Source organism: Gracilinanus agilis, chromosome 4 (genome assembly GCF_016433145.1).
Source record: "Gracilinanus agilis isolate LMUSP501 chromosome 4, AgileGrace, whole genome shotgun sequence".
Taxonomy (NCBI): Eukaryota; Metazoa; Chordata; class Mammalia; order Didelphimorphia; family Didelphidae; genus Gracilinanus; species Gracilinanus agilis.
In genome coordinates, this window is record NC_058133.1 from 485,285,976 (window position 1) to 485,309,812 (window position 23,837).

The window sequence follows — 23,837 nt, forward strand, 5'->3', positions numbered from 1 at the left end:
GGTAAGGGCTGGGCAAAGAGGGTTAAGTGACTTGCCCAGGATCACATAGCCAGGAAGTGGCTAAGGCCAGATTTGAACCCAAGACCTCCCATCTCTAGGTCTGGCTCTCAATCTTCTGAGCCACCAGCTGCCTCTCACATAGCAGATTCTTACTCCATTTAATTGGTTGACTAATTTGATTTCTCTTTGCTTTTGCTCATTAAAAAGCTAAATTCCTCTAAATCACTTTTGTAATCCTATTCCATATCAGAATGTGTCGGCACCGTACCTGGATTTGAGACTCTGCAGATTCTGTCTCGATTTGAGCTTCATGGAAAACACATTCTTGGCATGCATGTTGCTAAGGGCTACGGTAGAAAGAAATGTAATTAATGCAGGATTTGCTTCAGTGTGGCAGTATGGGAAGGGAAGGTCAGGGGTATCATCATCTATTTTCTCAGGCTCCTCTTCAATGAGGGGTCTTGGTGGCCTCAGGAGAAGAAGGCAGGATAAACTGAAGGTCATCAGATAGGCACAGGAGTACTGAAGCAATATTGTGGTGAGATTGTAGGTGATCACCATGCTTAGAGCCCCAGCACACCTCTTTTCTACAACCCTGCTAGCATGTCTCACATGGAGCTAGGAGTATCCTGGAGCTTGGTCAAACCCATCTCAAGAGCTGATTGTTAAATTTTCAGTGTCAGCATTTATATTTCAGAAATGAGCAAATGTTACAAGTTGGGCCTCAACTGTTTGTGTGGATCATCTCCACTTAAGAAAGTGATGGAGAAAATGCCATGATGTAGATTCAGCTTAAAGTATGTGGTGTGACTATTTCTTCCCCTAAAGGGCTGGTTGTTAAACATTTACCAGCAAGTTCCTGGTATGCTTCTCTCCTTTCACACCTTTCTCCTAGCTTCATCCTGTGAATGTCTTTCTCAGGGATGGGCAGTGGAAGGTTTCTGAAATGCAACTTAACATGCATCACTGACTTGGATGAGCTCTATTTTCCTTTTTTGTAACTGGCGCACAGTAAGTGCAGAATGAATGTTCCTGACTTGGATGTTCTCATCAAAGTTGGGCTGGGTAACCCCAAGACAATGTCCTGAGTCCCAAGAACTTTGGTTGTATGGCATGGACCTTGGGCTCGAAATTCCAATTCAGGGAGGCATGGAAACTCCTTGGATGCAAAGAAGCCTGCAGATACCTTTGTTGAGGTCCAGGGGCTGGGAATCCGGCACAAGGCGGTAATTTTCTGGGGTCCAGGTCTCATTGGTGGTATACGACTTGGGGATCTGAATTGTGTCCCTGGCTTTGATGTTGAAGGTCTCACAGGCCACCTGGGATAAGAGAGTGAGAAATGTTGGCAACCTTTTCTATTTCAGTGATGAGTTCTTTGGCTCAGGGGTATTAATAGAGGGTCAGCAAACATTCCTTCTGCACCTACTATGCGCTGGACACAATGAAGGAAAATAGATCTTTATGCAGGGAAGGAAAGAAATGTAGGGTGATCTGAAAGGAGAAGGCTAAGAATATTTTTTAACTCTTACTTTCTGTCTTAAAATTGATACTGAGTATTAGTTCCAAGGTGGAGGAATGGAAACTGTAAGGTGTGTTTTGTCTGTACTATGGTTCTAACATCCAGTCGAGGCACAGGACATAATGGGAAAGATGAGATTATTTGTGGGTAGCTACGTGGCACCATGGATAGACCACTAGACTTGGAGTCAGGAAGACCTGCGTTCAGATGTGGCCTCAGTCACTAATTCTCTGTGTGACCCTGGGCAAGACCCTTTACCCTATTTGCCTCAGTTTCCTTATCTGTCAAATGAGCTGGAGAAGAAAATAGCAGACCCTTCCAGTATCTCTGCTAAGAAAATCCCAAATGGGGTCATGAAGAGTTGGACACAACTGCAAATGGCTGAACAGATATGATTTGTATTTTGATTTAGGCAAATTTATGGCTTAATATAAGGGAAAACCTTCCAAGTTGTCTAAAAGGCTCATGAATTACTTCTGAAGAGTGACTATGCCATTCCTGGAAGACTAAGCAGAAGTGAGATAGCAACTTGCTATGGATGTTGAAGAGAAATCTTATTCACCATGATATCTACACCTCTTTAAAGATGAAAATGGATTTTTGAGCCCTATATTTTAGAGCTAGGTGGCATAGTAAGGGTAGTAAAGTGGCACAGTGGATAGAGCACTGGAGCAGGAGGCAGGAAGAAGCAAGTTCAAATCTGGCCTCAGACACTTCCTAGCTGTGTGACCCTGGGCAAGTCAGTTAACCCTGTTTGCCTCAGTTTCCTCATCTATAAAATAAGCTGGAAAAGAAGATAGCAAATCACTCCAATATCTTTGCCAAGAAAACTCCCAAAGGGGTCATGAAGAGTTGGATAGGACTGAAAACCAACTAAATGACACAAATTTTTTTCATGTCCATAATTGTTCCCCAACCTCCTCAAGTTTTGCTAATGACGGGACTTTCCAAAAAAGGAATGGAGGAAGTGCCCAGAGACTAGATGAGAGACAGGGGAGCCCAGCTGCCCAATCCTCATCATGGCTAAGGATAATGGCAATGGGCCCAGGCAATAGGTGAGCCTTCAGGCCACCCTGAGCTCTTCTTACAAATGCAAATTATTCTTTTCTCCAGAATCTAGCTAGGAAATCACCTTGAAGGTATTCAGTGCCCAGCTGTGATAGGCCTCATCTTGTCCACTGAGTTCATCTCCTTCTCCAGTTGATGTAAGCTGAGAGGCCCCTAGCTGCAAAAACTTTTGGTCGATGTCATGGGCGAAGGCACAGAACTGAGGGTACATGCTGGAGCCGAGGCCAAATATAGCATACCTGCCCATAGAGAACACATGTCAGGGAGGTGAGAATTTCTGGGGAACACGCCAAAGGACCTGGCGGGATATCAGGCAGCCAGGGGAGCAGGGGAGATACTTACCTGAATTTATTTTTTAGCTCCTTGAGGAGAAACAGGGACTTCTTCAATTTCTAGAGAGAGGGAATATCACAGAATTCTTAGCTGCCAAAGTTAGACAAGCTGATGCTTCCCAGCATATTTTAAAAAAATCCTTTCCTTCCATCTTAGAATCAAGAATTGGTTCTAAGACAGAAGAGCAGTAAGGGCTAGGCAATGGGAGTTAAGTGACTTGCCCAGGGTCACCCAGCTAGGAAGTGTCTGAGGCCAGATTTGAACCCAGGATCTCTGGGTCTGACTCTCATTCCACGGAGCCACCTAGCTGCCCTTTCGTCCCGGTACATCTTAAAATCAACATGCCCAAACCTGGCCTCATCATCTTCTTCCCTGCCCCCTAATTTCCCAATTTCTCCATTTCTGTCCAGGGTGCTACAATTCTTTCAGGTACCCAGATTAAGCCCCTTGGAGTCACCCTTACCCCTTCATTCTCTCATTGGTCATAAACTGGAGCTAAGTACCTCTACCAGCCCTCCCACCTGTGTAATATAGTCCACTACTAGGACTACTTTAAAAAACGAATTAGATTCATTATTGATGGTTATTAATATTAATTATTAATATTGCTATTATTAATATTATTATTGGATATTTGACTGCATTTCTCATGACTTGGGGAGCTTTCCCAAAGTATCTGATCCATCCTCAAAGGGCCAATATTAATAATGAATTAATAATTCAGAGGCAGTACGGCACAAAGGATAGAGAACCAGCCTCGGATTATCATGTCTCCACTACGATACATACTGACATTGTGACCCTGGGAAAGTCACTGAACTCGAATGCTTTCTGGATGTGTCCCATAATCCCAAGAGGATGGAAGAATTCTGGGTTTTTTTTACTTTTGATTTTGGTGAAACCTACCTCACCATTCCCAGGAGAATCTCCGTTTCCAAAGGTGCTGGTCACCACCAGAAGTAGCTTCTCTTTTTCTAGGTCACTCAGTTTGTACTCGTCCATGCAGAGGACCTAAAAGAAACCATAACCCTAAATTACACCCTCAAGGAAGGGGCCAACTTTACGCTAGTGACGCTTTTCCACGTGGAGAAAGGGCAAGGCACGGGAGGTGAGGCGGGTGTGGATCAGCTACGTGGCTTGGGGCTCCGAGTTCCTCCTGTCGTGGAAGCTGGTGGGATAAAGCAAAGCAGAGCCTGGAGAGGAGAGGGCACCAGGGGTACACCAGCAGGGATACCCAGGAGCTGTTGATCTGGGTCTGCACCAAGTCATCTGAGCTCTGCTTGAGGTGAGGATCCTAGGAAAAGCAGAGTTTGCCCCATCGTCTCTAGGACTGGCATCCTGGATACCTACCGGTGCCATGGTAAGATAACTGAAATGAAGGTCTCATAATCCCAGAATCTCAGAACTGGCAAGGATCCCAGAGATCACCTGGGCAGTTAGATAGCACAGAGGATAGAGAACCATGCCTGGAGTCAGGAAGACCTGAGTTCAAATCTGACCTCAGACGTTTCCTAGCTATGTGACCCTCGGCAAGGCACTTAACCCTGTTTGCCTCAGTTTCTTCTCTGAGCTAGAGAAGGAAATGGCAAACCATTCCAGTATCTTCACCAAGAAAACCCCAAATAGGGTCACAGAGCCATGGACATGGCTAAAAACAACCACCAACAAACCAGAGGTCACCTAGAGCCATCTGAATCTTAATGGGAGACATTTGGCATCTTTAGAACTCAAATATTTGCCCCAAAAGCAAATAAGGTGTTATTTCTCCAAAGTTTTCAGCTAAAGCCTGAGCAAACCAGTGAGGAATGATTTCACTGCTCTTCTTCAGACAACAGAGACATTTGGAAGCATAAAGTATCTTGGGAAGATTGCTGGATTTGGGGATAAGAGGACCTGGGTGCAAAAACTATCTCCACCATTTGCTAACTTATCAACCTCAGGCATTTCAGTTAACCTTTCTTGGCCTCAGTTTCCCTCTCTGTAAAATGGACTCAGGCTAGATGACCTCTAAGGGTCCTTATAACTTTGAATACCACTCTATTATAAAAATGAATAATAAGGAAATAGGTATTGAGTGATAACACATGTATAACCCAGTGGGATTGCTTGTCGGCTCCAGGAATGGGGAGGCAAGAGGAAAGGGAGACAACATGAATCATGTAACCATGGAAAAATATTTCAAAATAAAATAAATATAATTCTAAATCCTATGACCTCTCTCCAGTCACTGTCATAAGCTCAGTCAAAGAATCATAGCATCCTTGATTTAAAACTAGAAGGGACCTCAGAAACCACCTAGTCCTTATTTTACAGATAAACAAATGAGGATCATGGAGGTTAATTTGCCTGAGGTCTCACAGGCAGTTAGCTTCTAAGGTGGAATTTGAATTCGAGACCTCTGACTCTAGAGCTAGTATTCTTTCCCCTGAACCATTCCTTATATCGTATTAAGAGACTCCGTAATGTCCCCAAAGAATAAAGCATCCACCAGAAAAAGTCCACTTTTTCCTCTCTCATTTGTAGGATGTGGCCCAAAGTCAAGTTCTTTTAAAGAAATATCTTCTCCATTGGTTTGGCTGCATTTCTTATGACTTGGGGAGCTTTCCCAAAGTATCTGATCCATCCTCAAAGTGTCAAGCTCTGCCACCATTCATGTGCTTCATGAGAAGGAGAAAAAGAGAAGCCCTGAAGGCCAATGCAAGAAAGGCATCCCCCAAATACTGAGGAGCATTGCTGTGGCCCCAGTTCTGGAGCATACATTTAAGAAATATTAAAAATCAGATTTCTTGGTTGATCGTCACAATGTGTATCTCCCTACAGTTGGGTCCTCATTCACTTGTTCCACCTGATCTCGGAACACAGAAGACAGAACCGGGCACAACGGGTGGAGGCCTGAGGAAGTATTGATTCCAAGATGGAAAGTAAGGATTAAAAAAAAAAATATATATATATATATATAATATGTATAATTGGTAAATATTTAACAATAGAAATAAAAAATACAATAGAAATAGTGATAATTTGTGGTTTTCTAAGTCAAAATGCAATCCACTAAGATCCATTTCAGCTTGAGTTTGATGCCACTGGACCAGATGATTTCTAAGGTCTCTTGCAACTCTGAATTCTTTCATTCCATTAGCAGAATGAATTAACTCCTATAAGCATTCTGTGAGGTTTGCTCTGGCCCACCCACCCACAAGGAGTTTCCACAAAACGTGGCTGATGTGGGCCCCAGATCGAGCTTCCAGAAAACGAACAATGCAAATCATCCCCCAAAGGTCTCATCTTCCCATCCCTCTCTGACAGGCGTGGTGGGAACTCAGGTTAAAAGGAGAAGTCCTATATGGGTCTGGCAGCAGCCAAAAGTTTACCTTGGGATTGAAAGCACAGTTGAACAAGTCTCCCAGATCCCTGGCCAGAGTTTCTGATTTGCCCGTTTCTGTCGCAAAGAGCACTGTGACTTTGATCCGGGCTGCCATGGTCTTGCGCATCAGGACAGAGACAAAGAACACTGCTCTGTGGGGATGGATGGACAGAGAGCCCAGGTGAGGCGTCACACACAAAGTGAGGAGGGCTTGGGGATGGGGGAAGTCAACGGAGAGAGATGGGGCATGAAGTCTTGGGAGTTAAAGTAATTCAAAGGATTGTCCACTCTTTCCCCCTTCTCTCCTCCTTCTCTTCCTCCTCCTCCTCCTCTTCCTCCTCCTCTTTTTACTCCTCCTCCTCCTTTTACTACTCCTCTTTTTACTCCTCCTCCTCCTCCTCCTTTTACTCCTCCTCCTCTTCATCCTCCTCTCTTTATTCCTCCTCCTCCTCTTTTTCTTCCTCCTCCTCCTCTTATGCTTTTCCTAGCCATATTGGGAAAAAAGAGAAGAGAGGAAGACAGATCAGATGGAGTGATTCCAAGAGTGAACTATATTCAATAAACTGAATTTAATGGACAGTGTCAAAAGATAACCATTCTTCTTTGATCTCTACCGCTCTACGGCTTGGGAAAAGGGGATGATTGGAAGGGAACGCTGCCATTCAGTTTTTAAAACACTGATCTCTCATACTTACTTGACCAAGACCTTTAATTTGATCTCTCTTTTCTTCGGCCTCTTCTTCTCATCATGCCAGACATGAGTTTTCCAGGCTTCCACCTAGGAAAATAAATGTGACACAAAGGAGAAAAGAGTCCATTAGTTTGGATTTACTCAGAAAGATAAAGGATTTACTGAAAAAAAAAACACAAAACCTCACATTAGTTGAAGGCAGTTTTCAGAAGAAAAAATCAAACCTTTCCATAGCCACATGCTCTAAGTCACTACTGATTTGAGAAATGCAAATTCAAACAATTCTGAAGTACCACTTTACACTTATCTAATTGGCTAACATGACAGAAAAGAAAAAGAACAGATGTTAGAGGGGATGTGGAAAAGTTGGTATATTAATGCATTGTTGGTGGAGTTGTGAACTGATCCAATCATTCTGGAAAGCAATTTGGAACTATATTCAAAGGTCTTCAAAACTGTGTATAGCCTTTGACCCAGCAATACCATTGCTATTTCTGTATTCCACCAAGAACGAAGAAAAGAGAAAAGGAAAATAATTGGAAATTGAAATTGAAGGGATGCCCACCATTTGGGGAATGGCTAAACAAGTTGTGGTATTTGATTATGATGGAATATGAAATATTTTGTGCTATATGAAATGATGAGCAGGATAGTTTTGGAAAAACCTGCGAAAACTTATATGAACTGGTACAGAGTGACGTGAGCAGAATTAGGAACCATTTGTACACAGTGACAGCAATATTATACAATGATCATCTGTGAAAGACTTAGCTAATCAATACAATGATCCCAAGATACTTCTTAAAGACTTTATGATGAAAAATACTATCCATCTCCAAAGGGGGAAAAAAACAGTGGAGTCCACATGCAAATAGAAGCATACTTTTTTCATTTTATTTTTCTTGCTTTTTTTTGGCAACATGGTTAATATGAAAATGTTTTGCATGACATCATATACAGAATTGATATCACATTCCTTGCCTTCTCAGAAGGTGTGTGAGGGGTAGAAGTGAAGGAGAAAATTTGGAACCCACACTTAAAAAAATGCTAAATATAAATAACAATTTTTTAAATGAAACATCAGTTCAACTATTTATACAAATTTACAAAGGGATCTTTGATTTTAGTGATATGGAGAATTCCAAGGATGAGATCTCCCTCTACCAGCTCAGACCCACAACCTGTCTACTAAATGGAAAGTTGCCTGAGACTAAGAAAAGTTAAATGATTTATCCAGGGTCACACAATTAATTAATAGATGTCAAAGATTATGTTTGAACCTAGGCGTCTCTGATTCTAAGTCTTGTACTTTATCTACCCTGACAAGCTGCTTTTATTTAGTTATTTTGTTGTCAGTAAACAATATACAGAAGGCAGTCAATGTAAATAACAAACTTCCACATCAAAAGAAAAATTGTCCCTGGTGGAATAGAATTCAACATTGGCTCTGCTACCAGTAACAGACTTTCCTGTTGTGGGTATAGTTTAGGGTAGGTAGGAGGAAACTGGGGAGGCTCTTGTCCTTTCCAGTGATTCAGAATCAGATTAACTCTTTTAATTTTGTCTTTGGTATCAAGTACACAAGATGTTTAATATTGAACACAAAATATTCAATAAATGATACCAAGCACAGTGCATGACACATAGTAGGTGTTCAATAAATGATACCAAACACAGTGCCTGACACATAGTAGGTGTTCAATAAATGATACCAAGCACAGTGCATGGCACATAGTAGGTGCTCAATAAATGATATCAAGCACAGTGCATGGCACATAGTAGGTGTTCAATAAATGATACCAAGCACAGTGCCTGACACATAGTAGGTGTTCAATAAATGATACCAAGCAAAGTGCATGGTACATAGTAGGTATTCAATAAGCTACTTGATTCATTGAATGTATATTGTTTCCTTCCCAATTGAATGTAAGCTTTCTGAAGGCAAGAACTTCCATTTTTGGCTTGGCAACCCCAGTGCCTAGCACAATGCCAGGTACACCATAAGCAGACAATTAATAAATTCTTGGTGGATATATGATGTTTTATACTTAGATTGCTAAGGATCCCAGAAGTGAACCCATTGCTGAACCCATTGACCCCAGAAGTGAGCTCTCAAGACTGGAAGAGAGTGTGAGAGCCTGTTTACCTGGTAGTAATAGAAAGGAGAAAGAACATAGTTTAGCATCTCCTGATGAAACACTGGGGTGATGCTCCCAGAGATTGGCGGAACCAGCCAGACCCAATCTGCAGGGCAGCCGCCTCGAGACTTGAATTCATTCTGCATGTATTTCATGAAGGATTCTGCTGCGGAGTGGTGATCCATGATGGTGACGTTTTGTTTCTAAAGCAAAAGGAAACACAAACGGATACGGCGAGATGGCAAGGGGCAAAGAGTATGGAAAGCCTCGGTTTTTGCTCTGTATAAAATGGAGATGACAAATCATCCTTGGTCTCATTCTCTACTATTCTACAGTTAAATGAAGCAAGGAAAAAACAATTCAACAATACATGAAATAAATGGGAAAAGAACAGAAGACACTTCCTTAAGGGGAAAAAAAACATCTGCAGAAATACCACTATTAATTCTGTCCATGTTATATACAAATATGCAAAGAAGCTGGGATTGTGTCAGTATAGTAAACTCCCAGTGTGAGAATCCCCTCTGCTAATGTAATAAGGGACAGTGGAACGTGTCCTAGCTCAGGAGTCATTAAATGGACCTTGGTCTAAATCCTGTCTCTGTCATTTGCTAACTAAATGCTTGTAGACAAATTACTTTAAACTTCTTGGCCCTTAGCTTCCTTATCTGTAAAATGGGGAGGTTGTACAAGATAAAACAACAACAACAACAACAATAAAAACTAGCATTTATAAATATTTTATGATTTGCTTTACATATTATCTCATTTGATCCTCACAACTACCGTAGGTATTATTTATCTTCATTTTACAAGTGAGGAAACTGAGTCTGAGAGAGGCTAAGGCATTTTCCCAGGATCACATAGCAAGTGTCTGAAACTGGATTTGAATTTGGGTCTTCCTGATTCCAGGTTCACTTGGGAGTCTCTGGGCAGTCTCTGAGGTATCTACGAGTGGTCTGCTATTTGCTAAGCTACAAGGTAGATGACCATAAGGGAGTCACTTGAACATTCTGATCCCAAAGCGCTAGGAGGCATAGTAAATCGAGTACTAGGATTGGAATCAGGAAGACCAGAGTTCAAATCCTGCCTCAGCCACTTATAAACTATGGAATCCTAAGAAAGTTCCTTGACCCCTCTCAAACTCAGTTTGCTCCTCTGTAAAATGAGGAAGTTAGATCTGGTCACTCTAGAAAGCCCTTCCTAGCTATAAATACTATTATTCTATGATTGATGATACTAAGAGTTTCAGGTTAAGTCAAAATGTGGGGGTATGGCCATAGCCAGGTGGCACAGTAGATTAAGCTTAGAGTCAGCAAGACATGAGTTTGAATCCTGCCCCAGACACTTACTAGCTATGTGACCCTGGCCTCAATGGGCCTCAGTTTCCCCACCTGTACAATGGAAAGGTTAGATTCTAGAAATCCCTTCCAGATCTAAATCTCAAGTTCTTTTGTGAACTCACTATATCTGGAAGGAAAGAAACCAAGGAAGTTGTCCCATCGAATTCAGGTTGAGGAAACTGAGTCTGAGAGAGTAAGTCGAGGAGCCTGCCATCAACAGCTCAGTAGAAACTGGAGCTGGTGAACAGTTTTCCCAGCCTTATCCCAGATTTGTCTGCTTAAAAAATGGGCTTGGGATTCCCCAGGATATGAATCGCCCTTCCTGAACTAGGTCAGCTACCAGACTGCCTTCTTTCCTGTTTGTACCCCGGTTCTTACTTCTGTTGAAACCAAGTAACCCACTTGGCTTTAGAAAACTCTGGGAAGTTTAGGCTTCATAGAAATGTGGAATCCTGGGATACCATAATTATAGCTAGGGTGGAGACGGCTAGGATTATGCCCCAGGCACTGAAATTTAGAGGTGCGATATCACTTTCAGTCTTATAAAAAAAAAAAGAGGGAGGGGGCAGCTGGGTAGCTCAGTGGATTGACAGCCATGCCTAGAGACGGGAGGTCCTAGGTTCAAATTCGGCCTCAGACACTTCCCAGCTGTGTGACCCTGGGCAAGTCACTTGACCCCCATTGCCTACCCTTACCACTCTTCCACCAATAAGTCAATACACAGAAGTTAAGGGTTTAAAATAAAAAAAATAAAAAATAAATAAAAAAAAGAGGGAGCTTAGTTAGGAAAATTAAAATAAGAAGCCATAAATAATAATATAATAAATAATAATAAAGTTAAAATAAGAAACTGTGAGGCTCCTCCCCAAGCGAGCACCTCATTGACAACCCCACAGTTTCTACTACTGAGATGGAGGGGTCTATTTTTTTTAAACCCTCACTTTCTGTCTTAGAATCAATACTGTGTGTTGATTCCAAGGCAGAGGAGTAGTCAGGGCTGGGCAATGAGGGATAAGTGACTTGCTCAGGGTCACATAGCTAGGAAGCATCTGAAGCCAGATTTGAACCCAGGACCTCTCATCTTTATTCTACCCTGTTGGGGCCCTTGGGGGTCGTATTTTCTGTCTCCCCAAGAGACTTTTTGAGCTAAGGCCTCTCCATCTTCTCTGTGATTGTTGATTCTAAATTGTAAATAAAGAAAATATTTAAGTTGAAAAAAAATCCAGAGCCACTTAACTGCCCCTGACAGTCTATTTTGCACTACTTGCCCCAGTCACAAAAAACCCACTAATCATGCCTTTATGGAAGGGATCTTAGAATTCATCTGAGTCAAGCCTCTCCTTTTACAGAAGAGGAAACCGAGACCCAGGGAGGTGAAATTCAGCTCCAGCAGGTCTGGTTTGACTCCTTCATGCCAGCTGCCATCAGCACCCTGGAGAGAAGCCATTTGATAGGGAATTGGGCTTGGCATATTTTTTTCCCCTCTCTGTTGGGAAGTCTCAGCGTCTTTGGATTTTCTTTGTTGCCCCAGCTATGGAGAGCTGGTGTGAGAAATGCCTCTAATTTGTTTTAAACACACTTCTAGCTCAATCTGCTGCTGTTTCAAGAAGTGTGATCAGTGGCAGAGCTGCTAATGAAATGTCTGAAGGGGTTCGTTAACTGTTAGTGATTCACTTCTTGAATTGGGTCCAATAGGACTTGTCGATCTCACCGCTCCCCCTAGGAACAAATGGCTCAGTCTACAAGCATTTCAGCCTCAGATTATAAACTCCAAAACGGAATCATTTAACCTGACTTCATTTTGCAGAAAAGGAAACCGAGTCTCAGAAAAGGGATGAGATTTCTTTTTTATCTGTTTGTGGAGAAATATCTCTACCCAGGAAGATTCTAAATGCTTTGATCTTTTCCCTTCAAAAATTTATGGATGGAGGCGATTAAGTGCTTAGTGGATTGACAGGAGATCCTGGGTTCAAATCTGACCTCAGATGCTTCCTTGCTGCATGACCTTGGGCAAGTCACTTAACCCCCATTGCCTAACCCTACTGCTCTTCTGCCTTGCAGTTAAAAAAAATGTCTATGGATGATATTTTATATCTTCAAAACTAAGGGTCAGAGACTCTGGCTCTGTGATTCTGGCTTCTGGCACCTTTAGTGATATAATAATGGTCCACAGTTTGCTGCCTATGTTAAAGGCGACACTAGAAACCACTTGCTTATGGAGGTCACTGTCCCTCTGGATCATATCTACCATCCAGGCATTGATCTATAGGATCATAACTGAAGGGACCAGAAAGGTTGTTGAATCCGGTCCTCTCATTTAACCAATAAGGAAAGAGAGGCACAGACAGGTTATGAGACATGCTCATTGTCACACAGCTAGTATGGAGTAGAGGATGATAGGTATTGAAAGGATCTTAGAAAAAAACCTGAGTCTCACATCTTCATATTACAGATGAGGAAGCAGAGATCGAAGCAGGTTAAGTGACTTACTCACAGTCACACAGCTACTAAGTATCTGAGATGGTATTGGAACCCAGTTCTTCCTGACTCTCAAGTGGCATTGCCTCCTCCACTAGGCAACACTGCCCTTGGAAGCCAGGGGAGGGATGGGAAAAAGAGCAGGGCTTTAATAGCTATTGTTGTTGAATCATTTTCATTTGTGTCCAACTCTTTGTTATCCCACTTGAGGTTTTCTTGGCAAAGATATCTTTATTTGACAGATGAGGAAACTGAGATAAACAGGGTTAAATGACTTGCCTTGGGGCACATGGTATCAGAGGCCTGATTTGAACTCAGAGCTTCCTGATTCCAGGGCCAGGAACTCTGTCCACTGTGCCACCTAGTTGCCCTTTAGGATCACACCATATGATAATTGACTGAAGAAAAAGAATATTCAGCAGAGAAAATTTAATATGAATATGAAGACTGCCTTCAAGCATCAGAAAGGCTATCACATGGAAGAGAGATCTGACTTTTTCCCAAGAAGAAAATCTCATGGTCGCCAAGTGCTTATAGCAGAGGCTGCTTTAGATTTAATGTAGGGAACATTTCCTAGCAAGGAAAGCAGAATGGGACGTATGTGGTGGTAGGTAATGGGCTGCACTCATTGGAAGATTTTATTCAAAGGCTGGTTGGCCACTGACTGACCATGTCATAGATGGAATTCTTGGTCAAGGTTAGACTAGGTGTGCCTCTACTGTCCCTCCCAATTCCAAGATCCTAGGACTCTATGATATGACTTCTTTCAGGAAGAAAAATGCCCATTTCACAGACTGGTAGAATCATAGAAGATTAAAGTTGGAAGGACGACTCAACTCCTTTCATCTTACAAAAGAGGAAGCTGGGACTCACAGAGGTGTGGGACTTGGCCATAACTGGCTCCCATCTATGGCATAAGACAATATCCCCAACATGAAATGAAAGAAGAGTTTGGATTATTCTGATCTGGAGCTGTTGACTCTGCCAAGGATGTGAAAACTTTTTTGAAAGCATCAAAGTAAGGTATTTTTATCACTGTCTTGTTCAAAAACAAAATAGGCAGACAGAATAAGATGCTCCATAGAACATCGATCTAGGAAACCAGCATTTGAAGCAGCTCTACTCCTTACCGGCTTAGACAGTTCATTTAAACTTTTGGGGTCTCTGCTTTCTCATCTGTAAAACAAAGGAAGAAGCCTTTCCTCTAAAGTAATATCATGGCAGGTCAATTGGCCAATCAACAAGCATTTATTGAATACCTACCTTGTGCCAGGCACTGTGTTAAGTGCTGGGGATGCAAAGAAAGACAAAACCAGACATTGCTTTCCAGGAGCTCCCAATCTAATAACGCCTATGAAATAATAGCTTCAGAACATTTCAGTCCATTTCTGAGCCTGGCATGGCAGATAGAGTGCTGGTCTCAAAGCCATGGTTTAAAACCTGCCTCAGAGGCTTGCTGTTATGTGATCAAATCCCTTAACATCCCTGAGCCTCAGTTTCCTCATCTGTAAAATGCAGGGACTGGACTAGTCTCTAAGGCTCCTTCTAGTTCTGGGCTTATGATTCCATGAAGTACACACCCTGGAGTGTGGGGAGCGAGCTGTACTGTTTCCTTCCCAGGGAAGATGAAGCCACAGTGACCTACGCCCCTGGGATCCCTGCCCAGAAGCCTCTGTCTCCTGAGAATTTGCCAGGTGTTTGGTTGGGAAGGAGGGGGTGGGAGCGAAGTGGGGGGAATAGAGGAATGGGTCCAGAATGCTTCATTCTGGAGGTTCTCCAGCATAGTTTCAACAGCCCACTGTGTATATTCATAGATCTTCACTCTAGACCAGTGGTTCCCAAACTTTTTTGGCCTACCGCCCCCTTTCCAGAAAAAATATTACTTAGCCCCCTGGAAATTAATTTTTTAAAAATTTTAATAGCAATTAATAGGAAAGATAAATGCACCTGTAGCCATCACCGCCTCCCTGGATCGCTACAGCACCCACCAGGGGGTGGTGGTGCCCACTTTGGGAATCACTGCTTTAGACAAAACCCTAGGACAGGGCTCACTCCTGATGGATGTTAGAGTCTTTTCCTCCCTCGTTTTCTTCAACCTACTCTTCCTGTCCCCCATGCACTTACTTAAAGAGAAGCTTTCTCCCCCATTAGAAGATAAATTCCTCCAAAGCAGAGGTTGTATTTCTGCCTTTATTTGTGCCTGGCATGTAGTAAAAGCCTAATAACTAACTGCTGATTGAAAAGAGAATGGGAATGTTTACCCTAGTAAATACCAAGAACGCCAGACTCACTTGGAAACTATGGAGCACCGCCACGTTGATCTCAATCACTGCCCTGTCCTTCCAGAGGGACGCCAACTTGTGTGTTTCTAGACCCATTCTCCTTCCAACTTCCTGAAGGGAAGCAAGAGGACAGGTGTCAGTTAATCTCCGATAGCAGGGTTTTCCCCAAGGAGACTGAAGAAAGAGGAAAAAGTCCATGTGTACAAAAACTATTACTAGCATCTCTTTTTGCATTGCCAAAGTTCTGGAAACTAAGGGGGTATCCAAAGATTGGGGAATGACTTAAGAAGTTATGCTATATGAATGTGATGGAATATTACTGTTCCATGATAAATGACAAAAAGGACAGATTGAGGGAAACTTGGGAAGATTTGCATGAACAGATATACAGTGAAGCAAGCAGAACCCCAGAGAATAACTTAGACAATGAAATGAACAATCATGGAAGACTTAAGAGCTCTGACCAACACATGCTCGATGAAGACAGACTCATCATGTAGAATAAGGCACACATTTTTGGACATGGCCAATGTGGGAATTTGTTTTTCTCAGTTATCCATGTTTGTTTTTTGCTTCTTTTTTCTTTTTCTTCCTATTGGGAGGGATAGCTATTGCTCTTACCTCCAGGATGTTGTACCTCTGGACATCACAGAAGTCTCGGACACCAATCTCAGTCCCCATATACCAGCCATTGAATGGGCACCCAGGGAACTCTAGGCCACCCACTTCGAGGAGCATGTTGGCCACAGCAGGCAAAGCATACCACTTCAGATCCAGTTCCTTGAACCACTCATACCTATTGAAGAAGTAGAGGACATTACTACTCAAGGCCCTTGAGGAACACTGAATTAGGAACCAGAGGGCTTGGCTTAAAATACTGCTTATTGTCAGTGCAAAACCAGATAATTTAGTTCTACCTCCCTGTCCCCCTCCTCCGGCCTCCTGCGGGCCCCAGTGTCTTTATCTGTAAAATTAGGAGATTGGACTAGATGATCTAGGGTACAGTGGGAAGAGTCCTGCCTTTGAAGTCTGAGTTCAAATTTCAACTCTGCCATGTGTTTCCCTAGGCAAAGGATTGAATATTTCTATTCCTCAGCCTCCTCATCTGTAAAATGAGGGGGATTTATCTATGACCCCTAATTTTCCTATGATCCTATATCATCCTTGTTTTGGACAGCTTTCAAAAGGGGGTTCAGGGCCATTTAGTTGAACCCTTAATTTTACAGATGAGAAAACTGAGGTCCAGGGAGTAAATTGCCCAAAGTCACAAGGTAATTAAATAGCAGAGATAAGATTCAAACTCATATCATCTGATTCTAAATTGAGCAACCTTCCCATAATTCCATGTTGTCTTCCATTCTGGTGCCCAGGGCAAATTCAGTTGGATGGGGAAGGAGATACGCAATTGTACAGAGGACAATCCACCATGGTTGGGTGCTATCATCTAGGCAACTATTAGGAAGATATGGGGAGTGAGGAGAGCAGTCTCTAGGAAGTAGAGAAAAGTCTTAGGGATGGGAAAGGAGGGCAACATTTGTGACTGAAAATAGATCTTTGGAGAGGGGTTGCGCTCTCGTGGTGCTGCATGGCTCAGGGAGGGTAGGCAGTGATTGGGTAAAGGGGCCCTCCTGTATTGGCACCCTGGGGGGAAATCCCAGTCTGCTCACCCCAGACCCTGGACTCTCCCTAATGAACTGCTTTCCCTGGTTTTCATCTGGTTGACTTTGTGATTCTTGTCCTACACTGTTTTTCACTAAAGATCATGGATCTGATGCTGGAAGGGATCTCAGAGGTCCTCTTGTCTTACCACTTCATTTTAAAGATGAGAAACCGAGACCCAGGACATTTGTGGCATCTAAGTCACTAGGCACACTAGCTCTAGGAGAGGACCTGACAAAGTGGTGTAGCCTCCAACTGGGTCCCCAGAAAGCTCGATGGGAACAAAAGTGCCTCCAAAGGATGCCTAGAGAGGGGATCCAGGAGAGGGCGGCAGGTGGACCAACAACAGCCTCTCCCCAATGCCTTCCTCATGTTCCATTCCTCCCTCACACATCAACACACTTTCATATGTCTTCACTCCACGATGAAAGCACATAGTTGCTGGAGAAGGTAACTGTGATATGGCACTCCATGAAAGGAATTCCCTCCTGGCTGTAATTGGATGTCATTTCATCTTTAGGGGAAAAATCACTGCAGGATGTTTCGGGAGCCAAGAACCAAAGTGTGCTGGTGGGGGACGGGGTGTGCCGTATTGGCCAGGCTTCCAATCCCGCTGCCCAGTCCACTTACTTGGGATGTTCTATATGCACCTCAAGGACGAAGTCTTTTGGAATCTCAAAGATCTCTGGGTCCTGGCCATTGGCTTGCAACACGAGAGGCAAGATATCAAAGCGGCCATATTTGGGCACCCATCCCAGGTCTATACACAGCTGGAGGGGAAGAGAACAGCAAGGTGATTGACAGTGTATAATTAGAAATCTTGTACCCTTGGACTTCATCTTCCAGCATCCCTTTCCCTGCACCCCCACGTTTGCATCATTACGTAATGTTTATAAGTTTGCCGTAAGCCTGCCTTCTCTCTCTCTCTCTCTCTCTCTCTCTCTCTCTCTCTCTCTCTCTCTCTCTCTCTTTTTTTCTCTCTCTTTTCCCCCACGTGCATGGCTGAGTTAGCTCCCTTTTTTATTTTCTTCTTGCTTCAAGTTATTATTAATAAATTTATTAAATATAATACTTGGAGTATGTGGATATTAATTTTAAATCTTACAACAGCCTAGGCATTAAGACTCCTTGTCTTGCTGCTTGTCCTGGGACCTCCCACCCACACTCTTTGTCCATTGGGATTCCCACTTGGAGCCAGAGAGCATAAACACACCTGGGTGAACTCAATGTTGACAGGATCACCTATGATGGAGCCATCTGGCATCTGATAGCCCGCATATCGAAGGAGCTGAGCATTCCAGACCCGGAAGTCATGTTTCCCATCACTCCGCTGGGGGAACAGAGTAATGGCGGACCTGTGCAGGGAAAAGGGAGAATGCTTGTTTGGCAAATAGTGTCCGAGCTCCTGGAAACTGGCATAAACGAATGGGGGTCCAGGAGAGAGAGAACACTCATGCGGGTCATGATCTGTCTTCTCCATCACCAGGAGGATCTCAATGACAAGCAAGAAAATGAGTTGGGCATTGAGGCTTAGAGAGGAGGCAGAGGAAGAAAGAAGCAGTAATAGCTTGAGAGCCTGGACTCTACCCAATGGGCTGCCTTCCTTGGTTTTTATTTGGTCTGCTTTGTGAAGCTTGTCCTACTCTGATTTTCAATAGGGATCATAGAAGGGATGCTGGAAGGGATCTCAGATGTCCTCTAGTCTCACCACCTCATTTTACAGATGAGGGAACTGAGCCCGAGGGCATTGGTGCCATCTGAGCCACTTAATGCATGCAGTAAGCTTCAGAAGTGAACTAAGATCCTTTCCTTTCTTAGCCAGCACCCTCTGCACTATATCATGTAATCAATCGGTATGCATTATTAAATACCATTTAGTACCAACCACTGGGATAGTGGCTTCAAAGACAAAATGAAAAAGTCTCTGCCCTCAGGGAACTCAAATACAACCAGAGAGGACATGTACATGCATAAGTATACAGAGAAAAAAATACAAACAAGTTTAGGGAGGGAAGGCACTAGCAGCTGGGGAGAGCCACATAATGAGGGGATAGTAGGAGATTAACCTCATATGTTCACAAGTGAGGAAACTGAGTCTGATATAAATAAAATGACTTGCCTAAGGTCACCTAGTTAGTAACAGAGACAAGGTTTAAATCCATGCTCCTGGCTCAAAAGTCTTTGGTTCAGACACTTCCTAGCTATGTGGCCCTGGGCAAGTCACTTAACCCCATTTGCTTAGCCTTTTGTCTTTCTGTCTTAGAATTCATACTAGGCCAGAAAGTAAGGGTTTAAAAAAAGAAAAAGCAAGAAAGCATGGCAAGCCTTTGGTTATTCCATTGTATTATGTTGCTTCTGCCTCTGTACCAGTAGGACCTCTGCCTCCTTGGGTGTAGGATGATCTGAGGAGGCAGGGGATGGTGCTAACCGTTTTCAAGACAGTCCAGCCATATCAGTTCTGGGTTCTTTAAGGTACAGAATTCCACCTGGGGACCAATCCCAGGCAAAAAGAGCCTCAAAAATCACTTAATGTACCTCTCTGCCTCCAGCTGTCAAAATGATCCTCCTAAAACACAGGGTGCCGGGGCCATGTTCCCTCCTACTCAGTAAACACCAGCGGCTCCCCGTCACCCATGACATCCTGCTCCTTTGTTTTTGAACGCTCTTCAGAACCTGGTCCTTCTTCGCTTTCAATCTTTTTCATTTTTTCAATCTTTTTTTTTTTCATTTTTTTCATTTTCATTTTTTCAATCTTTCTACATTTTACTCCCCTCTACACCTTCCACCCTCCAGTGACACTGGCCTGGCCGTTCCTCAAACAAGACTCTTTCTTTCCTTTAAAAAACAATCAATCTTTCCTTCTGTCTCAGAATGAATACTGTGTATTGATTCCAAGGCAGAAGAGCAGTAAGGGCTAGGCATTGGGAGTTAAGTGACTTGCCCAGGGTCACACAGACAGGAAGTGTCTGAAGTCAGATTAGAACCCAGGACCTTCTATCTCCAGACCTGGCTCTCCATCCACTGAGCCACCCATGCTGTTCCCCCGTGACTGGACTTCTCTCCCTCTTAGCTCACTGGTGACTTATACACTGAACGTTACCTGGGGGTTTCTAGAAAAGAGGGCTTACCTGATGTTTCCGTTGTTGGTTGCGTAGCGGATGTGCTGACAGATGTGTTCGAACATCTCTTTGGCTGTTGTGCACTTCCGAGCATCAAATACCTGCAGACCCCCCGAGCCCCCAGACCAAGGCTGTCAATGACTGTGAATCGGAGTCCTTGTCCTGACCTAACAAGCCATGCAGGGCAACTTCAGCCTCCTTATTGTTGCATCAAATCATGCCACTAATGGCTTCCAAAGAAGCAGATGTCTTAAACAGCTGGGAAATGAAAACCCTGCCCTCCCCTCTCATTCCCCATCATTTTCACTCCTTTCTATATTCTTCCTAAATAGAGAAATAAGACACTGGGATTTCATTCTTTTTAGGGACTCTCAAATGAAGAAACTCTTCCAAATGCAGGTTAGTAGCTTGCTTAGAGAGTTGTTGGGGACACTGAGAGTTTCTGTGACTTGCCCAGGGCCACGCAACCAGTATGTGCCCCAATCAGGACTTGAACTCAGGTCTTTATGACTTCAAGATCAACTCTCCACTATGTACTATTATCTCTCACCTCCTTTTATGGTAGGCAGGTCACTAACATTTGATTAATAGACAGATATGGTAAAGATGGCAGCATTTGTATTTTAGAGTATTATAAAGCATTACGATATCGATGGGTCTCTATTAACAAGCAGCCAAGGACCCCCATCCTTCCAGAGGAAGCCAGAGTGAGTGAAATGCTCCTTGGGAGTTAAGTTTTAAAACTTTCAATGCCACGGCTAGAATCCGGGTCTTTTGACTAATGATCTCTGCCATTCTGTGATCAGCCACCAACTCACTGGTGCGTCCCAAGGGAGCTGTCCCGGGGTACCCGAGTGCCTCCTCCCACCCCTCCCCATTGAGGGCTCAGCCTTCCCATCCCATTCCCAGGAAGTTCACCTGCAGGTTGGACCACTGGATCCTCCCAATGCATCGAGGGGCATTTCTCCAGGCCTGCTTGGTTGCATAAATGAGCTCATCTTCCGTTAGCTGGTAAGTTCCTGTTGTTTCTATCTCCTTTGTTACCGCTTCCACTCTGGCCAAATGTTGCTCTATTTTTGCCCTACGGGACAGGAAGAGATCAGGAATAGAAACAATAGGAAGTGATTTATTTTCCTCCCAGAATCCATGATTTTAACCATATGGAAGAAGTCCCTGCGTGGGAACTCCTTCCATCAATGCAGGTGGGCAACTTGTCTGTATCATAAATCATAAAGAGTTGACAGGAGGACAGAGAAATTCATCAACTAGCCAATGATCAGTAAGATGTCAGAAGAAGGAGCTGAACTCCACTCTCTCAGTCCCCAAGCCCAGCCTTCTAGTCACTCCACCATGTTGTCCATCACTTAAGACTTTAATCTAAAAGTAATGTGGGCAGGTAGATGGCTCAGTGGGTTGAGAGCCAGGCTTAGAAAGGAGAGGTCCTGGGTTCAAATCTAACCTCTGAGCTGTATGAACCTGGGCAGATCACTTAACTCCTGCTGCCTAGCCCTTACCACTCTTCTGCCTTGGAACCAAAACAAAGTATTGATTCTACTAAGGGTTTTTAAAAATTTTAATTCAATCCATAGAATCAGAAACCAAAGAATGATTTCTAGAATTGGAGCCAAAATGCAACTTCTGGGGAATTAGCTGTCACTGGGCAACATTCTCTAGTCAATTGATAAATATTTACTAAGTATCTGCTATGTGCCAGACAGACAATTCAGTGATGTAGTTAATAGAGTGCCATTTTGTGTCAGGAAAACCTGAGTTCAAATCCAGCCTCCAACACTAGCTATGAAACCCTGGGCAAATCATTTAACCTCCATTTACCATAGTCCACTGGAGAAAGAAATGGCAAACCACTGCCATTTGCCAAGAAAATCCCATGGACAGCATTGGAATGATATGGTCCATGGGGTCACGAAAAGCCAGAAACCGAGAAATAACAACATTAAATCTAGACTTGGAACTCCTACTAGTTTTATAAGTCACCTAAAGAAGTCTGGGGTCAAAGTAGATGAGTTCGAATACTGACTCTACCATTGAGTATTTCTCTAATTTTGGGTAACTCAAACTTCTTGGGTCTCAGTTTCCTCATCTGTAAAATAACAAGCTGTGTATGGGAGTTGTTTGAACTAGATGGCTTCTGAGGGTCATTCTAGGTCTACAGTGATGATCCAATAAGCCATTTACTTTCCCAGGACCTCATTTTCCTTTTTGGTAAAGGAAGGGAGTCAGATGCAATGGCTTTTGACACTTCTTTCAGCTCTAAAATTGTGAGCCTATAAGGTACTCTCCCCCTTCCTGGACCTCAGTTTCTTCATCTATAAAATGAGGAATTTGGACTAGATGACATCTAAGACCTCTTCCAACAACCAGTCTTTAATGTCAAGTCAACCGCAGACTACGGAGTCCCTTAGTTTCAACAAATGCTTAGAAGAGGGGTTTAGGTTGTTTCAGTTGTTTTCTTGATTCATACTGCAGTAAGTGCCATGAAAGAAGGGATTCCAACCTGAAAAGCTTCAAAACTCTCTCTCTCTCTCTCTCTCTCTCTCTCTCTCTCTCTCTCTCTCTCNCTCTCTCTCTCTCTCTCTCTCTCTCTCTCTCTCTCTCTCTCTCTCTCTCTCTCTCTCTCCCCTCTCTCTCTTCTCTCTCTCACTTCTCTGTCTCTCTCTCCTTCCTCATGTCTCTGCCTATCTGTACCTCTGTGTCTCTGTCTGTCTTTGTATCTATCTCTGTGTGTATATGTCCATGTGTGTATCAGTATGCGTATGACTCTCTTCTTCTCTGTTACATACTGTCATCCATTCATCCCATGTGTCCAACCCATCATTTCTTCAGCATTGAGAGACCGCCTCTATTCTCTATGCCTTTTGTGGTGCTCTTGTTGGCCCTTAACCTCTAACATAAACATAAAGCATCTCAGCTCCGGAGTGTATCCGCATCCTAGAATCAAAAAAAGGGCCTGGGCAGGAATGAGCATTGTTGTGGCGATGTCAAGCACTCATTCAAAATAACAGCAGCAGCTACAAAGGCTGTCAGGTCAACTGTCACTGCTAGGATGAAAAGTACCTGGGGAGGTTCATTCGCCGCAGGAGACTCTGACCTGCCCATCAGCATTGCTCTTGGTCCCTGTACATCAGAGCATAGCTCAAAGGTCCCCATGCATTCCTAAAGTGCCAGCATTAGCTAGGACCCGAGTGAGATGCCTTCCATCCTTAACTATCTTCTATGTTACTTTTATTTCTCTTCTATTTATTTCTGGCCACATAAAACATATGCATATGCTTTTTCTTTTGTAGCTTCTTAACAGCAGGAATTGTTCACATTGAATCTGATGTGGAGAGATATCAATACAACAAAATGTTACTAATTTCAGAATGGAAAGATAGCCAGTCTGAATTAGTGGCATGATTTAACTGTGTTACTTTTATGTGTACATGCTAACATGACTTCTGGTTTAAAATGTGTTTACAGACAGAGATTGTACTGCATCTGCTTAAAGAAGAGATTAGAATCATTTGGATCTAGTTCATTATTGTGTGTGGAAAAAAATTATGTAAAAGTGCTTTTGAAAGTTCCTGAGGGCAGTTAGGTAGTACAGTGGATAGACCACCAGGCCTGGAGTAGGAGGACCTGGGCTCAAATCTGGCCTCAGATACTTCCTAGTTGTGTGACCCTAGGCAAGTCATTTAACCCTCATTGCCTAGCCCTTGCAGCTCTTCTGTCTTAGAATTGATTCTAAGTAGGAAGGAAGGAATGAAGGAAGGAAAAGAAGGAAGGGAGGAAGGAAGGGAGGGAGGGAGGAAGGAAGGAAGGAAGGAAGGAAGGAAGGAAGGA

General features: G+C 43.3%; 1 protein-coding gene across 1 annotated transcript in view; it reads right to left on the reverse strand.

The window, feature by feature from the left end:
- The window catches only part of NOS2 (nitric oxide synthase 2), a 61,506-nt gene that overhangs the window by 19,406 nt on the left and 18,263 nt on the right, over positions 1-23,837 (reverse strand). Inside the window, exons 5-18 of the mRNA XM_044676252.1 lie at positions 20,913-21,075; positions 20,004-20,095; positions 18,089-18,230; positions 17,506-17,645; positions 15,838-16,012; positions 15,226-15,327; positions 9,122-9,316; positions 6,980-7,062; positions 6,292-6,436; positions 3,827-3,931; positions 2,930-2,979; positions 2,652-2,826; positions 1,187-1,319; positions 269-347 (exon numbers count right to left, since the gene is read on the reverse strand). Coding sequence (XP_044532187.1) covers positions 269-347; positions 1,187-1,319; positions 2,652-2,826; positions 2,930-2,979; positions 3,827-3,931; positions 6,292-6,436; positions 6,980-7,062; positions 9,122-9,316; positions 15,226-15,327; positions 15,838-16,012; positions 17,506-17,645; positions 18,089-18,230; positions 20,004-20,095; positions 20,913-21,075 — 1,779 coding nt within the window. The remainder of the gene's footprint in view (positions 1-268; positions 348-1,186; positions 1,320-2,651; positions 2,827-2,929; positions 2,980-3,826; positions 3,932-6,291; positions 6,437-6,979; positions 7,063-9,121; positions 9,317-15,225; positions 15,328-15,837; positions 16,013-17,505; positions 17,646-18,088; positions 18,231-20,003; positions 20,096-20,912; positions 21,076-23,837) is intronic.